The sequence below is a fragment of the Hyla sarda genome, chromosome 8 (assembly GCF_029499605.1).
Source record: "Hyla sarda isolate aHylSar1 chromosome 8, aHylSar1.hap1, whole genome shotgun sequence".
Classification (NCBI taxonomy): domain Eukaryota; kingdom Metazoa; phylum Chordata; class Amphibia; order Anura; family Hylidae; genus Hyla; species Hyla sarda.
In genome coordinates, this window is record NC_079196.1 from 175,737,763 (window position 1) to 175,750,225 (window position 12,463).

Consider the following 12,463-nt stretch of genomic DNA (forward strand, 5'->3'; position numbering starts at 1 on the left):
AGCTTGCAGAGCATTGCTGCCTGTTTTTGGGAATCTGTGCAGTTTTCATAATTTTCTTAAGCGCGGTCACAGCTTTGGTGAATTATGGAGGAAAGCAGTTTGCTGGTTTTGCTCACGCCATCATAACAATGCCCACTGTTGTCTTCACACAAACGTCTCTTTCATCCATTCCTCATTCTTACTTTTTGTTTGCTGTTTGATTTTTTACGCACAAACAAGAGGTTTTATGTCCGACGCTTCTGAAGTGTTTTATGCTGAGTCTCCAGAACAATGGTTTATATAGGAACTTTACAGTAACGTAATTGACCTCTGATGTTAAATCCGCACTAATCCCCGCAAAAGTCTCATGGGCAATAATTGTGTCAGAATCCTGAAGCTTCAGCAACTCCCACATGTAAAAGTCATCCCTCCTGTGTGGTGTTCGCTGGATGTAACTCCCTTTCTCTCTCCACTTCACACAGAGGCTGAAGTTTGAGATTGCAGAGGTGATGACAGAAATCGACAATCTGACGTCTGTAGAAGAAAGGTAAGCAATCGCTTTAATCTCAGATCTCACTACAAAGATATTATGAGTCTATATGCTTGTGTCCCATAGGTTGGTTAGAAGCGTTGGATTAAAGAGTAGCTAGTGGATTACTGATTTATTAGTACCCGACACCAGTAAAACTTACCTATTGTTTTTGGAACATTGTTTAATAGATGTAGGGGTTAGATTTTAGTGACTATAGGTTAAAGTGGCATTTAATGTAAACCTTTTCTTAGCTCCTGTTTAGTTCCCTTTTATCAGACATTTTGGGTAGGGGTGGGGGCTGCTTGTTTGGGGGATGTGCCGTATTTTTGGTAGCCTGCAAATTCACAGATCCTTAAGTTTTAACCTGTGGTTATGGAGGAGTTCTGACGTGTCCTAAAGGAACATTCGATATTATCATTATCTGAGGCCCATGCACTGGTAGCCACACCAGTAGCCAGGATGAAAGGGCAGTGCTGTTTTTCTCAGCTCTGTATTCTTCTGTCCTTCTATGAGTTTTATTCAGGAGAGGTGAAGACGGGAAATAGAATTGCACCTTCTCTCTTCATGCTATAGTAAAATGTAGGTAAAGATGCTTTTTGAAATGCATCTGGATGTATCCTGATGTAGACTATTGACTTATAATGGTCTATAAGGTTTTTATCTGAGTTCCAGTATTTTTGAGGGCTAGAATTGTGCCGCAGACATCAATTGTTTTGCCTTCAGAAATATCAGAAGTTCTGAATAAAAGCATTATTATTGCAAGTGTAAAGAGTTGTATTGAATTTATATTCTCTGCATTTAATAGGTTCTGTCAATATGTCATTATAGTGTTTAGTCAGTGGTCAAACCTGCCTTATGGTACAGTAAGCTGCAAGACCATTGATACCAATATAATAGATTCATTGTATAATAATAGTTCAGTTCTTTTTGATTAATTAAAAATAAATATTTTCTGATATGAGTTTAGCATTCCCATAAAGTGTACCCGTCAGATCCAACAAAATTTTTTTTTTTAATATATCACTCAGTACCTAATCCTGACCACGTGCATCTAATTTTTATGTGTTTAGCACCTTTATTTTATTTTTTTATTACACTTTTAATTTAGCTCACTAGTCTGAATTCCTCTCAAAGTGAGGGGGCGTGGCCTCACTGTGCAGGTCTCCGCCCCCTCCCTCAGTATACTGTCTGCTCACATCTCCCCTAGCATTAGCAAAACTACAACTCCCAGCTTGTCCTCACTGACAGTAGGGGGACACAAGCTGACAGTGGGAGGATTTTTCCTCCAGCTGTGAGCCCTGCACTCACAGCTGTCAATCAAGGAAGTGTGTCCATGACATAGGTGATGACGCATGGACACCGCAGGACTTGTATGTGTCCAAGCAGGCAGGGAGTTGTTTGACTGGCTTTTTCAGTATGAAATACTGAAAATTCTCTAATGAAAGCAATTGCGAAACCTATTGGTTTTGCATGCTTTACAACATATGAAAAGTTTTTGTATCTGACAGTGCCCATTTAATGAGAACCTATTATCATTAGTGTCTGATTATGGGGGTATGATCACAGGACCCACACTGATCACAAACACTGGGGCTGGGGGAAATTCTATGTTTGAATGTAACAGTGGTTGAGTATATGCACTGCTACTCCATTCAGACTGTGAGGGGCTGCCCCCACTGACCATTCCACGTCCCTAAGGGTAACCCCCTGGTGAAAAGAAGGCCTCTAATTGTGGCTCACTAAAATATAACTTTTATTGTGTCAAAATAATAGAAAACGCACACTTAATTAAAATTATCAACGATCACTCTCTCTTTTATATTGGGATTTTCTCTTATCCCTATCACAGTCTCTTACACCTTCCCAACTGGAGCTTGTCAGCTCTCTATTGTACAACTGGATGTGTATTGTACCGCCTTATATTAAGTTATTATTATTGCAAGACCATTGTTTAAAATCTTTGACACCAGCCTCCCCCACTGACCAAGCACTTGTGTTTGACTATCCTTTGGATAGGTGATAAGTTGGCATATCCATTATATTTAAGGATTTTGATGGAAACTTTGAGTGTTCTGTGAAACCGCTTCTCGTGATTGTCTGCGTGCGCCTCGTCCACAAGCTACACAAAACGGCCAAGTGTAAGACAGGATATCGCGTGTAATTGTAGTGGGAAGTGCTGGAAGCAGGATATTGGTGTAACTAAAATTAATAAAAACTCATTCAGACAAACATTTGACTGGAAAATATGTCATGGGACATCATTTGAGGAGGAAGAAGTCTTGTATGCAATTTAAAATACCAGCTCCATGACCGTGACATCTGGGATGCGACGAATTTTCCCTTTAATGGAGAAGTGGCGTCCTTAAAAAGTTCAGCTTTGGTGTTTGAACATGTGTTTGCAATTTTGTAATTTTCAGCAAGTCTGGTTGACTTAAAGGGGTACTCCACTAGACAGTGTTCGGAAGGAAATGTTCCAAACGCTGTTTTCGCGCTGCAGGAGATGGCCACGCCCCTCCCATAGACTTGCATTGAGGGGGCGTGTCCGTGATGTCATGAGGGTGTGGTCAACCATTGCAGTGCAAAAACAGCGTTCGGAACATTTACTTCCGAGTGCTGGCCAGTGGAGTACCCCTTTTAAGCCGTCACCTTCCTTGGGGTGGTAGGTGAATCTCTTAGAAATGTATTTCCATGAGCAGGAGGGGACTATAAGTGTAGCAGGCATGGAAGATGCTATGTGCCCCACCAGCTGAGGGAGCCGTTTTGGGGCCACAAAATGGAGGTAGACGAGGGAGGGCTGAAAGACTTGTGGGCGCTGGTTTACTACAATATGTATAAACTCCAGTATGTGAATAAAAGAGTCTGTAGAGAGATTAAAGGAGGGAGGAAAATGGGCAAGGGACCAAGAGGAGCAACTCACTTTCATATGACTTTACTCACTTCATATTAGTCACAATATAGTATTGTACTACTCACACTAGTGATGGCTGTGGTCATTATGGGGGCACCATTCCATCTTTTCATATTGGTCCCCATGATTTCATGGACTATGGGGCCCAATTGATTTTGGGAGGTCCCTGTAGTTATCAAGGGCAACTAATATAAGGCTGGGTTCACAATATGTTTTTGCTATACAGTTCCTGTATACATTTTCAATTTGAAAACCGCACTGAACCGTATTGAAAACCGTATGCATTGACTCCCCATTGAAAACCGTATGCCAAAAGATGCATCTGGTTGTTTCTGTTTTGCATCCTGTACGGTTTTAGTCTGGGTGAAAGAACCGTATTGAAACGTTTACATTTTTTTAACATGGGAGTCAATGGGAACCGTACAGAACCGTATGTGCGTACGGTTCCATCCGGTTTTCATCATATGATTTTTTACTTTTCACAGTTTTTTTCTTGGAATTTAGTAGTCATAATGGAGTGAAAAGTTAAAAACGTATACATTTTTTCTTTAAAAAAAAAAAAAAATCATCATTTTTTTAAACTGTATATGGGAACTGTATCAAAACCTGATGCGGGAACTGTATTGCAAAAACGTGGTGTGAACCCAGCCTAAGGGTCTTTCCAGTGTGTTCCTTGCAATTTGAGGATACACAGGTATCATCTAGCAAGATATTCCAGTCTTTGGCAAAGAACCACTAAAGAACATGTGTAGTAAAAGACTAAATAAATTCTGTGTATGTGAGTTATTCCCAACACATCTTGCCGCACATCAGTTTACATAAATGGATCACCATAGCTAAAACTGTGGGGGTAGATGTTTAAAAAAACTGCTTGTTCTTTGCATTTTGTACTGAACATGATTTTACAATCTCTTAACATAGTGGGTCAAATGTAAGGGCCCATGTACACAGTGCAACAGCCTCCTATTATTTTCAAAGAGATTTTGCTGCACCATTTACCCTAAAGTTTGCCATGAAAATTCCAGATCCCAAGCTCTGCCAAAAGAATGAACATGTTCATTCTTTCAATGGAATCTACACGGAAATGCATTATCTATGAAGACGATGCATTTCTGAGCAGTCCTAGAGCTGGCTTGTTCTGCCTACACCTGCTACAGATGGATCTCTTCCCATAGTATGAATAAGACCTAAGAGTGTCTAAGACTAGACAGTCACAAATGGGCCAGATTTCTCAAAGTGGCCAAGGCTGTAGAAAACATTTGAGGCATCTTTAGTTACTGTCTTGTCAAAGTTTAGACAAACTTTTAGTTGGGTTAATTAAAGCCAAATATATGCAGGAGACGGCATAAGGGTTTCCTCCTAGCTTTCTCCCAGCCCTTTGGCAGGGAGCACTTGGTAGGTGTTCACATTGGTATGGTTTCATTGCGGCGGATATTGTTACTTTGATGCTTTGTCTGTGGGGTGGTGTGGACCATAGCCAGGGGCTTGGTCGGGTAGCAGTGGGGCTGCCCAGCCACTGGGTCGCTCCCCCTGTGGCCATGGAGTTGCAGTGGTGGTGGCCGCCGCCCAACGCTACGCCTATGTTGGTTTAGGGACCCACTCTAAATAGGTGGCCTTGACATGGCTAGTGGGCTTGTACTTTTTGATCAAAATGTGTAATAATAAGCTGTTAGTGTTTGAATTTATGCTGAGAAGCAAGTAGATCAAAATACAGATTGTGGATGTGCGGCTGTGTTTCTCTTTCTTTCTTTTTATTTTTTTTTATTTCTTTTTTGTGCGAATTACAATTCTTGTTCATTTGCAGTAGTACGTTTGCATCTGTGTACCTGGTTTTTAGGGCATATGCAGTTTTTGTTGCAATTTCTGTTCTATATTCTCCTCTTTAACATCAGTCTGACATTGAACAACCTACTGTATGTGATTTTGAGTATATAGTATTTCAGGGTCAGCTCTCACTGAGGCCAGATTAAAGGAATTTGACTGAATGAACATACGGTAATTTGCCATATTGTAGCTGCTTTTCATGATGTTTAGAAAGGCATCATGCCAATCTTCTTCTTGCAAATGTAAACTGTTAAAGAAATGTGATGTAATGGTTGTGATGTCAGCCTAACATAGAAACCTAAAGTAAAGACAGACGCTCGGCTGCTGCCGCATCATCTCCTTTAAGATCACTTAGTGTTGGGCACTTAATGCTTCCGGAGAAATCACAGCAAACCTGATGACTGCATCCATCTCAGGCCTCAGTAACACCATTAAATGGTCTACTAGTTTCTTTTCCTATCTATTAATATATCATGATTTATGATTCTTCTATAATGTATTCCGTTTGCAAAATATTTTTTTTTTGTTTTGATTTTAATAACTTTAAAAAAAATATCTTTCATTAGCAAAACCACACAGAGGAATAAACAGATTGCTATGGGAAGAAAAAAATTCAACATGGATCCCAAGAAGGTAAGCAAGTTATTTATGTATTTACTGTTTTTAACCTTTCTTTGGAGTTTGAGTATACTAATATAAACCCAAAAAATACTGCGTATTAGGCTCTGTTCACACATCTGTTATTAACTGAGCCATGTGACGTTATGACCTATGATCAGATGGATTTGGTTAATTTATAAGGTAAACTTTTAGATTTCTGTCCAAGTTCCAAAACGGCAATAAAACTTAACTCACACATGACAGAAATGCAGTGGATAAAATCTGCAGTGGATTTCTGTAGCAGGCAAGTAGATGAGCTGTTATTAATGCCATCTACATGCTGCATCACAACTTAAAGGGGTACTCTGCCCCTAGACATCTTATCCCCTATCAAAAGATCTCCCTGCTGTACCAAGTGTTCGTTTAGAGCGTCGGGTGCAGCGCTGGACAGAGTACCCCCTTTAAGGTCACTAAATCCCTTTTAGCTCTCATTCATACTATGGAAATTCAGCAAAATAAAATGTCCTTGCTGAATTTGTTGTGATCTTTCTGCTCCATGTGATCTAGAATAGTGTGCTTGTGTCCGCGGTAATTAGCATTATTCCATTGACAAACAGAATTTTTCCTCCAGATTCTGCCGTAAGATTGAAAGTATTCAATATCCCCCTAGTAAACATTAAACGTTTTGACCGGTCAGGGTTTCTGTGCTGAGATCCCCCTTCGATTTGCATGTTTAACCCCTCCAGGCTCAACACTCTCATTGCAGCAGTTTGACTCCATAGAGTAACAATGAAACCGGCCTCCTGCAATAGACAAACTGCATGCATCTCCAGAAGATATCTAGAAATAAGTGGTGCTCTCAGCATTGAGAATCATAGTTTCATCTTTAAATTCCTTATTAATCCTTATACAGTCCTCTCTTTCTCCATTCTCTTTGCATGTCTTTTTTACTTTCCAGGTAAATTGTGTGCACGTACTGTTATCATTCACTTGTGTCTAGTGTCTTGTCTTGTAAAATACTGGTATTCGGCTGGACCAATTGGACATCATTTAGTAAAGCAGCTATGCCATAGTAGCCTACTGTCTTCAGACAGATGCACAAAAAAAGACTGTTTATTCAATTGGTACCAGACAGATGAGTCTGGCTCCTGCACTTTTCTTGTCCAGTCCTGTTCAATCGGAGATGACTGTTTCAGAAGATAAGTGAATTTAATGTCGGCTGAAGGGAATAAGCAAACACTTATAGGGATTGGCTAAAGTTCACTGTGCACTAGAAACGGTTGTTATAGCTTTAGGCAAGTTTAAAGGTAATGCATCATCAGAAAATGACCTATAGTTTAAATAAAAATTCGAGTTTTTTGTTTTGTTTCCTGGCTCTTTAGTTTCAGTTTTCCATGTCACAATATACATGTTAAAAATCCTTAAAGCGTACCTGTCAGATCCAACAAAAAACTTTTTTTTAAATTAAATATATCACTCCTTACCTAATCCTGACCATGTACATCTAATTTTTATGTGTCTGGCACCTTTATTTATTTTTTTATTACACTTTTAATTTAGCTCACTAGTCTGAATTCCTCTCAAAGGGAGGGGGCGTGGCCTCACTGTGCAGGTCTCCGCCCCCTCCCTCAGTATGCTGTCTGCTCACATCTCCCCTAGCATTAGCAAAACTACAACTCCCAGCTTGTCCTCACTTACAGTAGCGGGACACAAGCTGACAGTGGGAGGATTTTTCCTCCAGCTCTGAGCCCTGCGCTCACAGCTGTCAATCAAGAAGTGTGTCCATGACATAAGTGATGACGCATGGACACAGCAGGACTAGTAAGTGTCCAAGCCGGCAGGGGGGGCAGTTCTTTGACTGGCTTTTTCAGTATGGTTTTGCATACTTTACAACATATCAAATGTTTTTGTATTTGACAGTGCTTTTCCCACAAAGGGAAATGATTGCTGCCTGGCCATCTCAAGCCTGTTTATGGAAGTTCAGTAAGAGATTGCTTAGTCAAGCTGGATGTGTTATGCAATTTACTTAACTTCCATTGACATTACTGAGATGTGCAAATGGCATAGGAGCAACACTGTTTATGTAAAAAGATTAAAAATAAAATAATTTCATCAATAACAAAATAGATGATAGGTTACTGATTTGAAGATGGTGTGTTCAGATCATGTTTCCTTTGTAAGTCTGATAACCAGTCAATAAGGTGGACATGTGCCATTGAATACTCGCTATAGTATTGTTGAATTTAATGGGCTGAATATAGTCAACTAGTGACCACGTTTATTCTATTAGTCACGTTTAGTATACTTTTATTTTGCATGACTCGAAACCACAGCTTACAAAGCTTTTGAATTATGAAAAATAACAGTATATGTTTGGGCAATTGACTGAAGTTGGTCATTAGTTGACTACATTTGGTCCATTAAACTCATTGGGCCCGCTGCCTGTACAATGTGGTGTATATTGGCATCCCTCCAATGTACTGAGAAAATGTGATATGAACATAGCCTTAAAGGGGTACTCCGGTGGAAAACATTTTTTTTTTTTTTTAATCAACTGTTGCCAGAAAGTTTAAACAGATTTGTAAATTACTTCTATTAAAAAAATCTCTACATTTCCAGTACTTTTTAGCAGCTGTATGCAACAGAGGAAATTCTTTTATTTTTGAATTTATTTTATGTCTTGTCCACAGTGCTCTCTGCTGACTCCTCTGTCCTTGTCAGGAACTGTCCAGAGCAGGAGAAAATCCCCATTGCAAACCTATGCTGCTCTGGACAGTTCCTGACATGGACAGAGGTGTCAGCAGAGAGCACTGTGGTCAGACAGAAATTAAATTCAAAAAGAAAATAATTTCCTCTGTAGCATACAGCTGCTAAAAAGTACTGGAAGGGTGAAGATTTTTTAATAGAAATCATTTTCAAATCTGTTTAACTTTCTGGCACCAGTTGATTTAAAAAAAAAAAAAAGTTTTCCACCGGAGTACCCCTTTGAAAAGATAGAGGGAAATCTACCTGATAGTTAGGCTGCATTCACATCTCATTTTTGCAATACGGTTTCCATATCCGGTTTCAGTGTAAAAAATCATATGGAACCGTATTGCAAACCGTATGTATAGACATGTCATTGAAATTCCGTATGCCAAACGTAGCATCCGGTTGTGTACGTTTTGCATAATTTACGGTTTTATCCGTTTTTTTCCCGTACACAAAACCGTAGTCTACTACGGTTTTATGTCTGGGTGAAAAACTGGATACAACCCATATATAATATATATATATATATATATATATATATATATATATATATATATATATATATATATATATATATAATAATATTTATATATTTTAAATGGTGGTCAATGGAAACTGTACTGAACCGTATGTGTGTCCGGTTCCATCCGGTTTGCACAATACGGTTTTGCAGATTGCACATGTGTAATGCACGCCGAAAGTTCTTCCCACAAATAGAACAAGAAGAAGAAATTTTATTTCATTAAGGAAAAACCGAAAACCGTTTTTTCAAAAAATGTATTAAACTGTATGCAACCGGGCATCCGTTTTCAAACCGTATACGGTTTAAAAACGTACACGTACAGAGGTATATACAGTTGTACACCGTTGTATACGTTTCGGTCCAGTTTTGAGACATACTTTTTTTTTTTTTTTTACACAAAAAACCTGATACGGGAACCGTATTGCAAAAACGAGATGTGAATGCAGCCTCTGAGGATGTTTTAATGGTCCTTAGATGTAAAAGCTTAAGTGTTATCCAGCTTTTAAAAATGTAACCCCTATTCACAGGATAGTAGATAAGTGTCTGATCGCAGGAGGTACAACCTCTGGGACCTATGCGATCTCAGGAATGGGACCCGACTCTGCCCGTTGAGCCCTCCAGCCTCCACCTTTAGAGAAGTACCCATCTCAGCAGTGACAGTCCGCTCAGTCAATCACTGGCCGCAGCGGTGTTGGCAATTGGCTGTGCGGGCTGTCCCTGCCAAGACCAATACATCTTGGAAGGTGGAGGCTGGAATACTCAGTAGGGAGAGCGGGGTCCCACATGTCTGACTTCACAGTTCAATCAGACACTTAACACCTAAAAGCTAGATAACCTCCTTACACTTTCCTTTTGTTTTTTGGCTTGAAGTGCAATTGTCTGTTCTTGTATACAGGTATAGTAGGAGAGCTAAATGGCCTGATGGCTTAAGGGTCTTTTACACAGAGATTATCAGCCAAACAGGCCGATTATTGCCCCGTATAAATACCCAGCTGGCATTGTCTCACTATAAAAATCATTTGTCTGCCACACATCTCCCTGAGTACACCAGGAATGTGCAGCTGACATTGATGTAAGTGAAGGGCCTCACAATCACTAAGCCTTGTAAAAAGCCCTTTAAACAAGTGCCCATCTGTTAGTTTGCCACTCGTATTGGGCATGGGTGTGCACATCTTAAAGGACCCTTAGTGCATCTTAAAGGACCCTTTGCAGTGTTGCAGCTATCTGGCCTGAGGTTGGAAGTGAACAGGACATTTATTATTTCCTATTTCTTATATAGCAACAACATATTTTGCTTATTTTTTCCCTTTTTTTTATTTTTATTTTTTTACTATTTCCTTTTTCATAGGAAGCCAATTGACCTATCAATATGTTTTTGAAATGTGTGAACCTCATAAACCTGGGGGTAACATGCAAACTCCATACAGGGTTGCCCTGAATTTTGAACTCTAACCCCAGTGTTGCAAGGAATATTGTTAACCACTGAACTACAACATGTATGTTTATGTGGATTTTCTTTAGGTACTTGGGTTTCTTTACACCGGTGTTTCCCAACCAGGGTGCCTCCAGCTGTTGAAAAACTACAACTCCCAGCATGCCCGGACAGCCTTCGGCTGTCCGGGCATGCTGGGAGTTGTAGTTTTGCAACAGCTGGAGGCACCCTGGTTGGGAAACATTGCCTTAAACTATAAAAGCATTAGGATAAGATATGAACCCAGTTATACAGAAAGCTGTAGACAACAATAGCTATTTTCTACCATATGAATAATGTTCCTCATGGAAAAGCGGTTAATCTCATGAAAACGATTGGATCTTGTCACTGTTCTCGGGTGGACACAAAGTAAACTCCACCATTAGAGATGAGCGAACTTACAGTAAATTCGATGCGTCACGAACTTCTCGGCTCGGCAGTTGATGACTTTTCCTGCATAAATTAGTTCAGCTTTCCGGTGCTCCGGTGGGCTGGAAAAGGTGGATACAGTCCTAGGAGACTCTTTCCTAGGAATGTATCCACCTTTTCCAGCCCACCGGAGCACCTGAAGGCTGAACTAATTTACGCAGGAAAAGTCATCAACTGCCGAGCCGAGAAGTTCGTGGCGAATCGAATTTGCTGTAAGTTCGCTCATCTCTATCCACCATCAAAGCATTTACCACTAAAGTGTTCCAACCAGTCAGCATCTGGTTCCCTGGAAGAAATCTTGTAATTCACTAATATGCCTAGATCTGTAGCCAGCTTCAGCTTTCTGTACCTTGTATGCTGTATTTCTGCAACACCGTTCAGTAAGCACAATTGCTCACAGCTTTGCATGCACTAGTTGGAATGTAAATTACAAAGTGTAAATGACACGTGTCATTTGGTGCACAGGGAAGGGTTGACGTTATGTTGATGGTAACATTAATGCTTCATAATTTGTGTGTGTTTTTTTTTTTTTTTTCAAAAAAAACAGGGCATCCAGTTTCTCATAGAGAACGACTTGCTTCAGAACACACCCGAGGATATAGCACAGTTTCTATACAAAGGTGAAGGACTCAACAAAACTGTCATCGGTGATTACCTGGGAGAAAGGTAAATTGATATCCTGGATATTAAACACTCGCCTTTTGCTGAGGTAGACTGGAAATTCTGCATCTTGTATCAAGGAATTGAGAGTTAATGAGTCATATCGAGCCTTGTTATAGCAGTGTCGTACCTGAAGTCAGCAGCTTGTAAAAGTGCGGCTCATAGAAAGAGCTGATAGCATTCTGACATACAGTGATGGCCGTGAATGTTGGCAGTGCACCCCTGAAATTTTTCAAGAAAATTAAGTATTTCTCACACATGTTTTGCTATACACATTTATTCCGTTTGTGTGTATTGGAACTAAACCAAAAAGGGAGGAAAAAAAGCAAATTGGACATAAGGTCACACCAAACTCCTAAAATGGACTGGACAAAATTATTGGCACCCTTACAAAATTGTGGATAAATAAAATTGTTTCAAGCATTTGATGCTCCTTTAAACTCACCTGGGGCAAGTAACAGGTGTGGGCAATATAAAAATCACACCTGAAAGCAGATAAAAAGGAGAGAAGTTCACTTAGACTTTGCATTGTGTGTCTGTGTGTGCCACACTAAGCATGTACAACAGAAAGAGGAGAAGAGAACTGTCTGAGTCAATATCAACAATCTCAAGGTTACAAGTCCATCTCCAGAGATCTAAAATTGTCTTTGTCCACAGTGTGCTACATATCAAGAAGTTTGCAACCCATGGCACTGTAGATAATCTCCCTGGGCGTGGACGGAAGAGAAAAATTGATGAAAGGTGTCAAAGCAGGATAGTGGATGAGCAGCCCCAAACAAGTTCCAA

At 39.9% G+C, this 12,463-nt stretch overlaps 1 protein-coding gene across 1 annotated transcript in view; it reads left to right on the forward strand.

The window, feature by feature from the left end:
• CYTH3 (cytohesin 3) overlaps positions 1-12,463 on the forward strand; it is a 148,244-nt gene that overhangs the window by 76,188 nt on the left and 59,593 nt on the right. Inside the window, exons 3-5 of the mRNA XM_056536605.1 lie at positions 462-526; positions 5,810-5,876; positions 11,565-11,683. Of these exons, the coding sequence (XP_056392580.1) occupies positions 462-526; positions 5,810-5,876; positions 11,565-11,683 (251 nt within the window). The remainder of the gene's footprint in view (positions 1-461; positions 527-5,809; positions 5,877-11,564; positions 11,684-12,463) is intronic.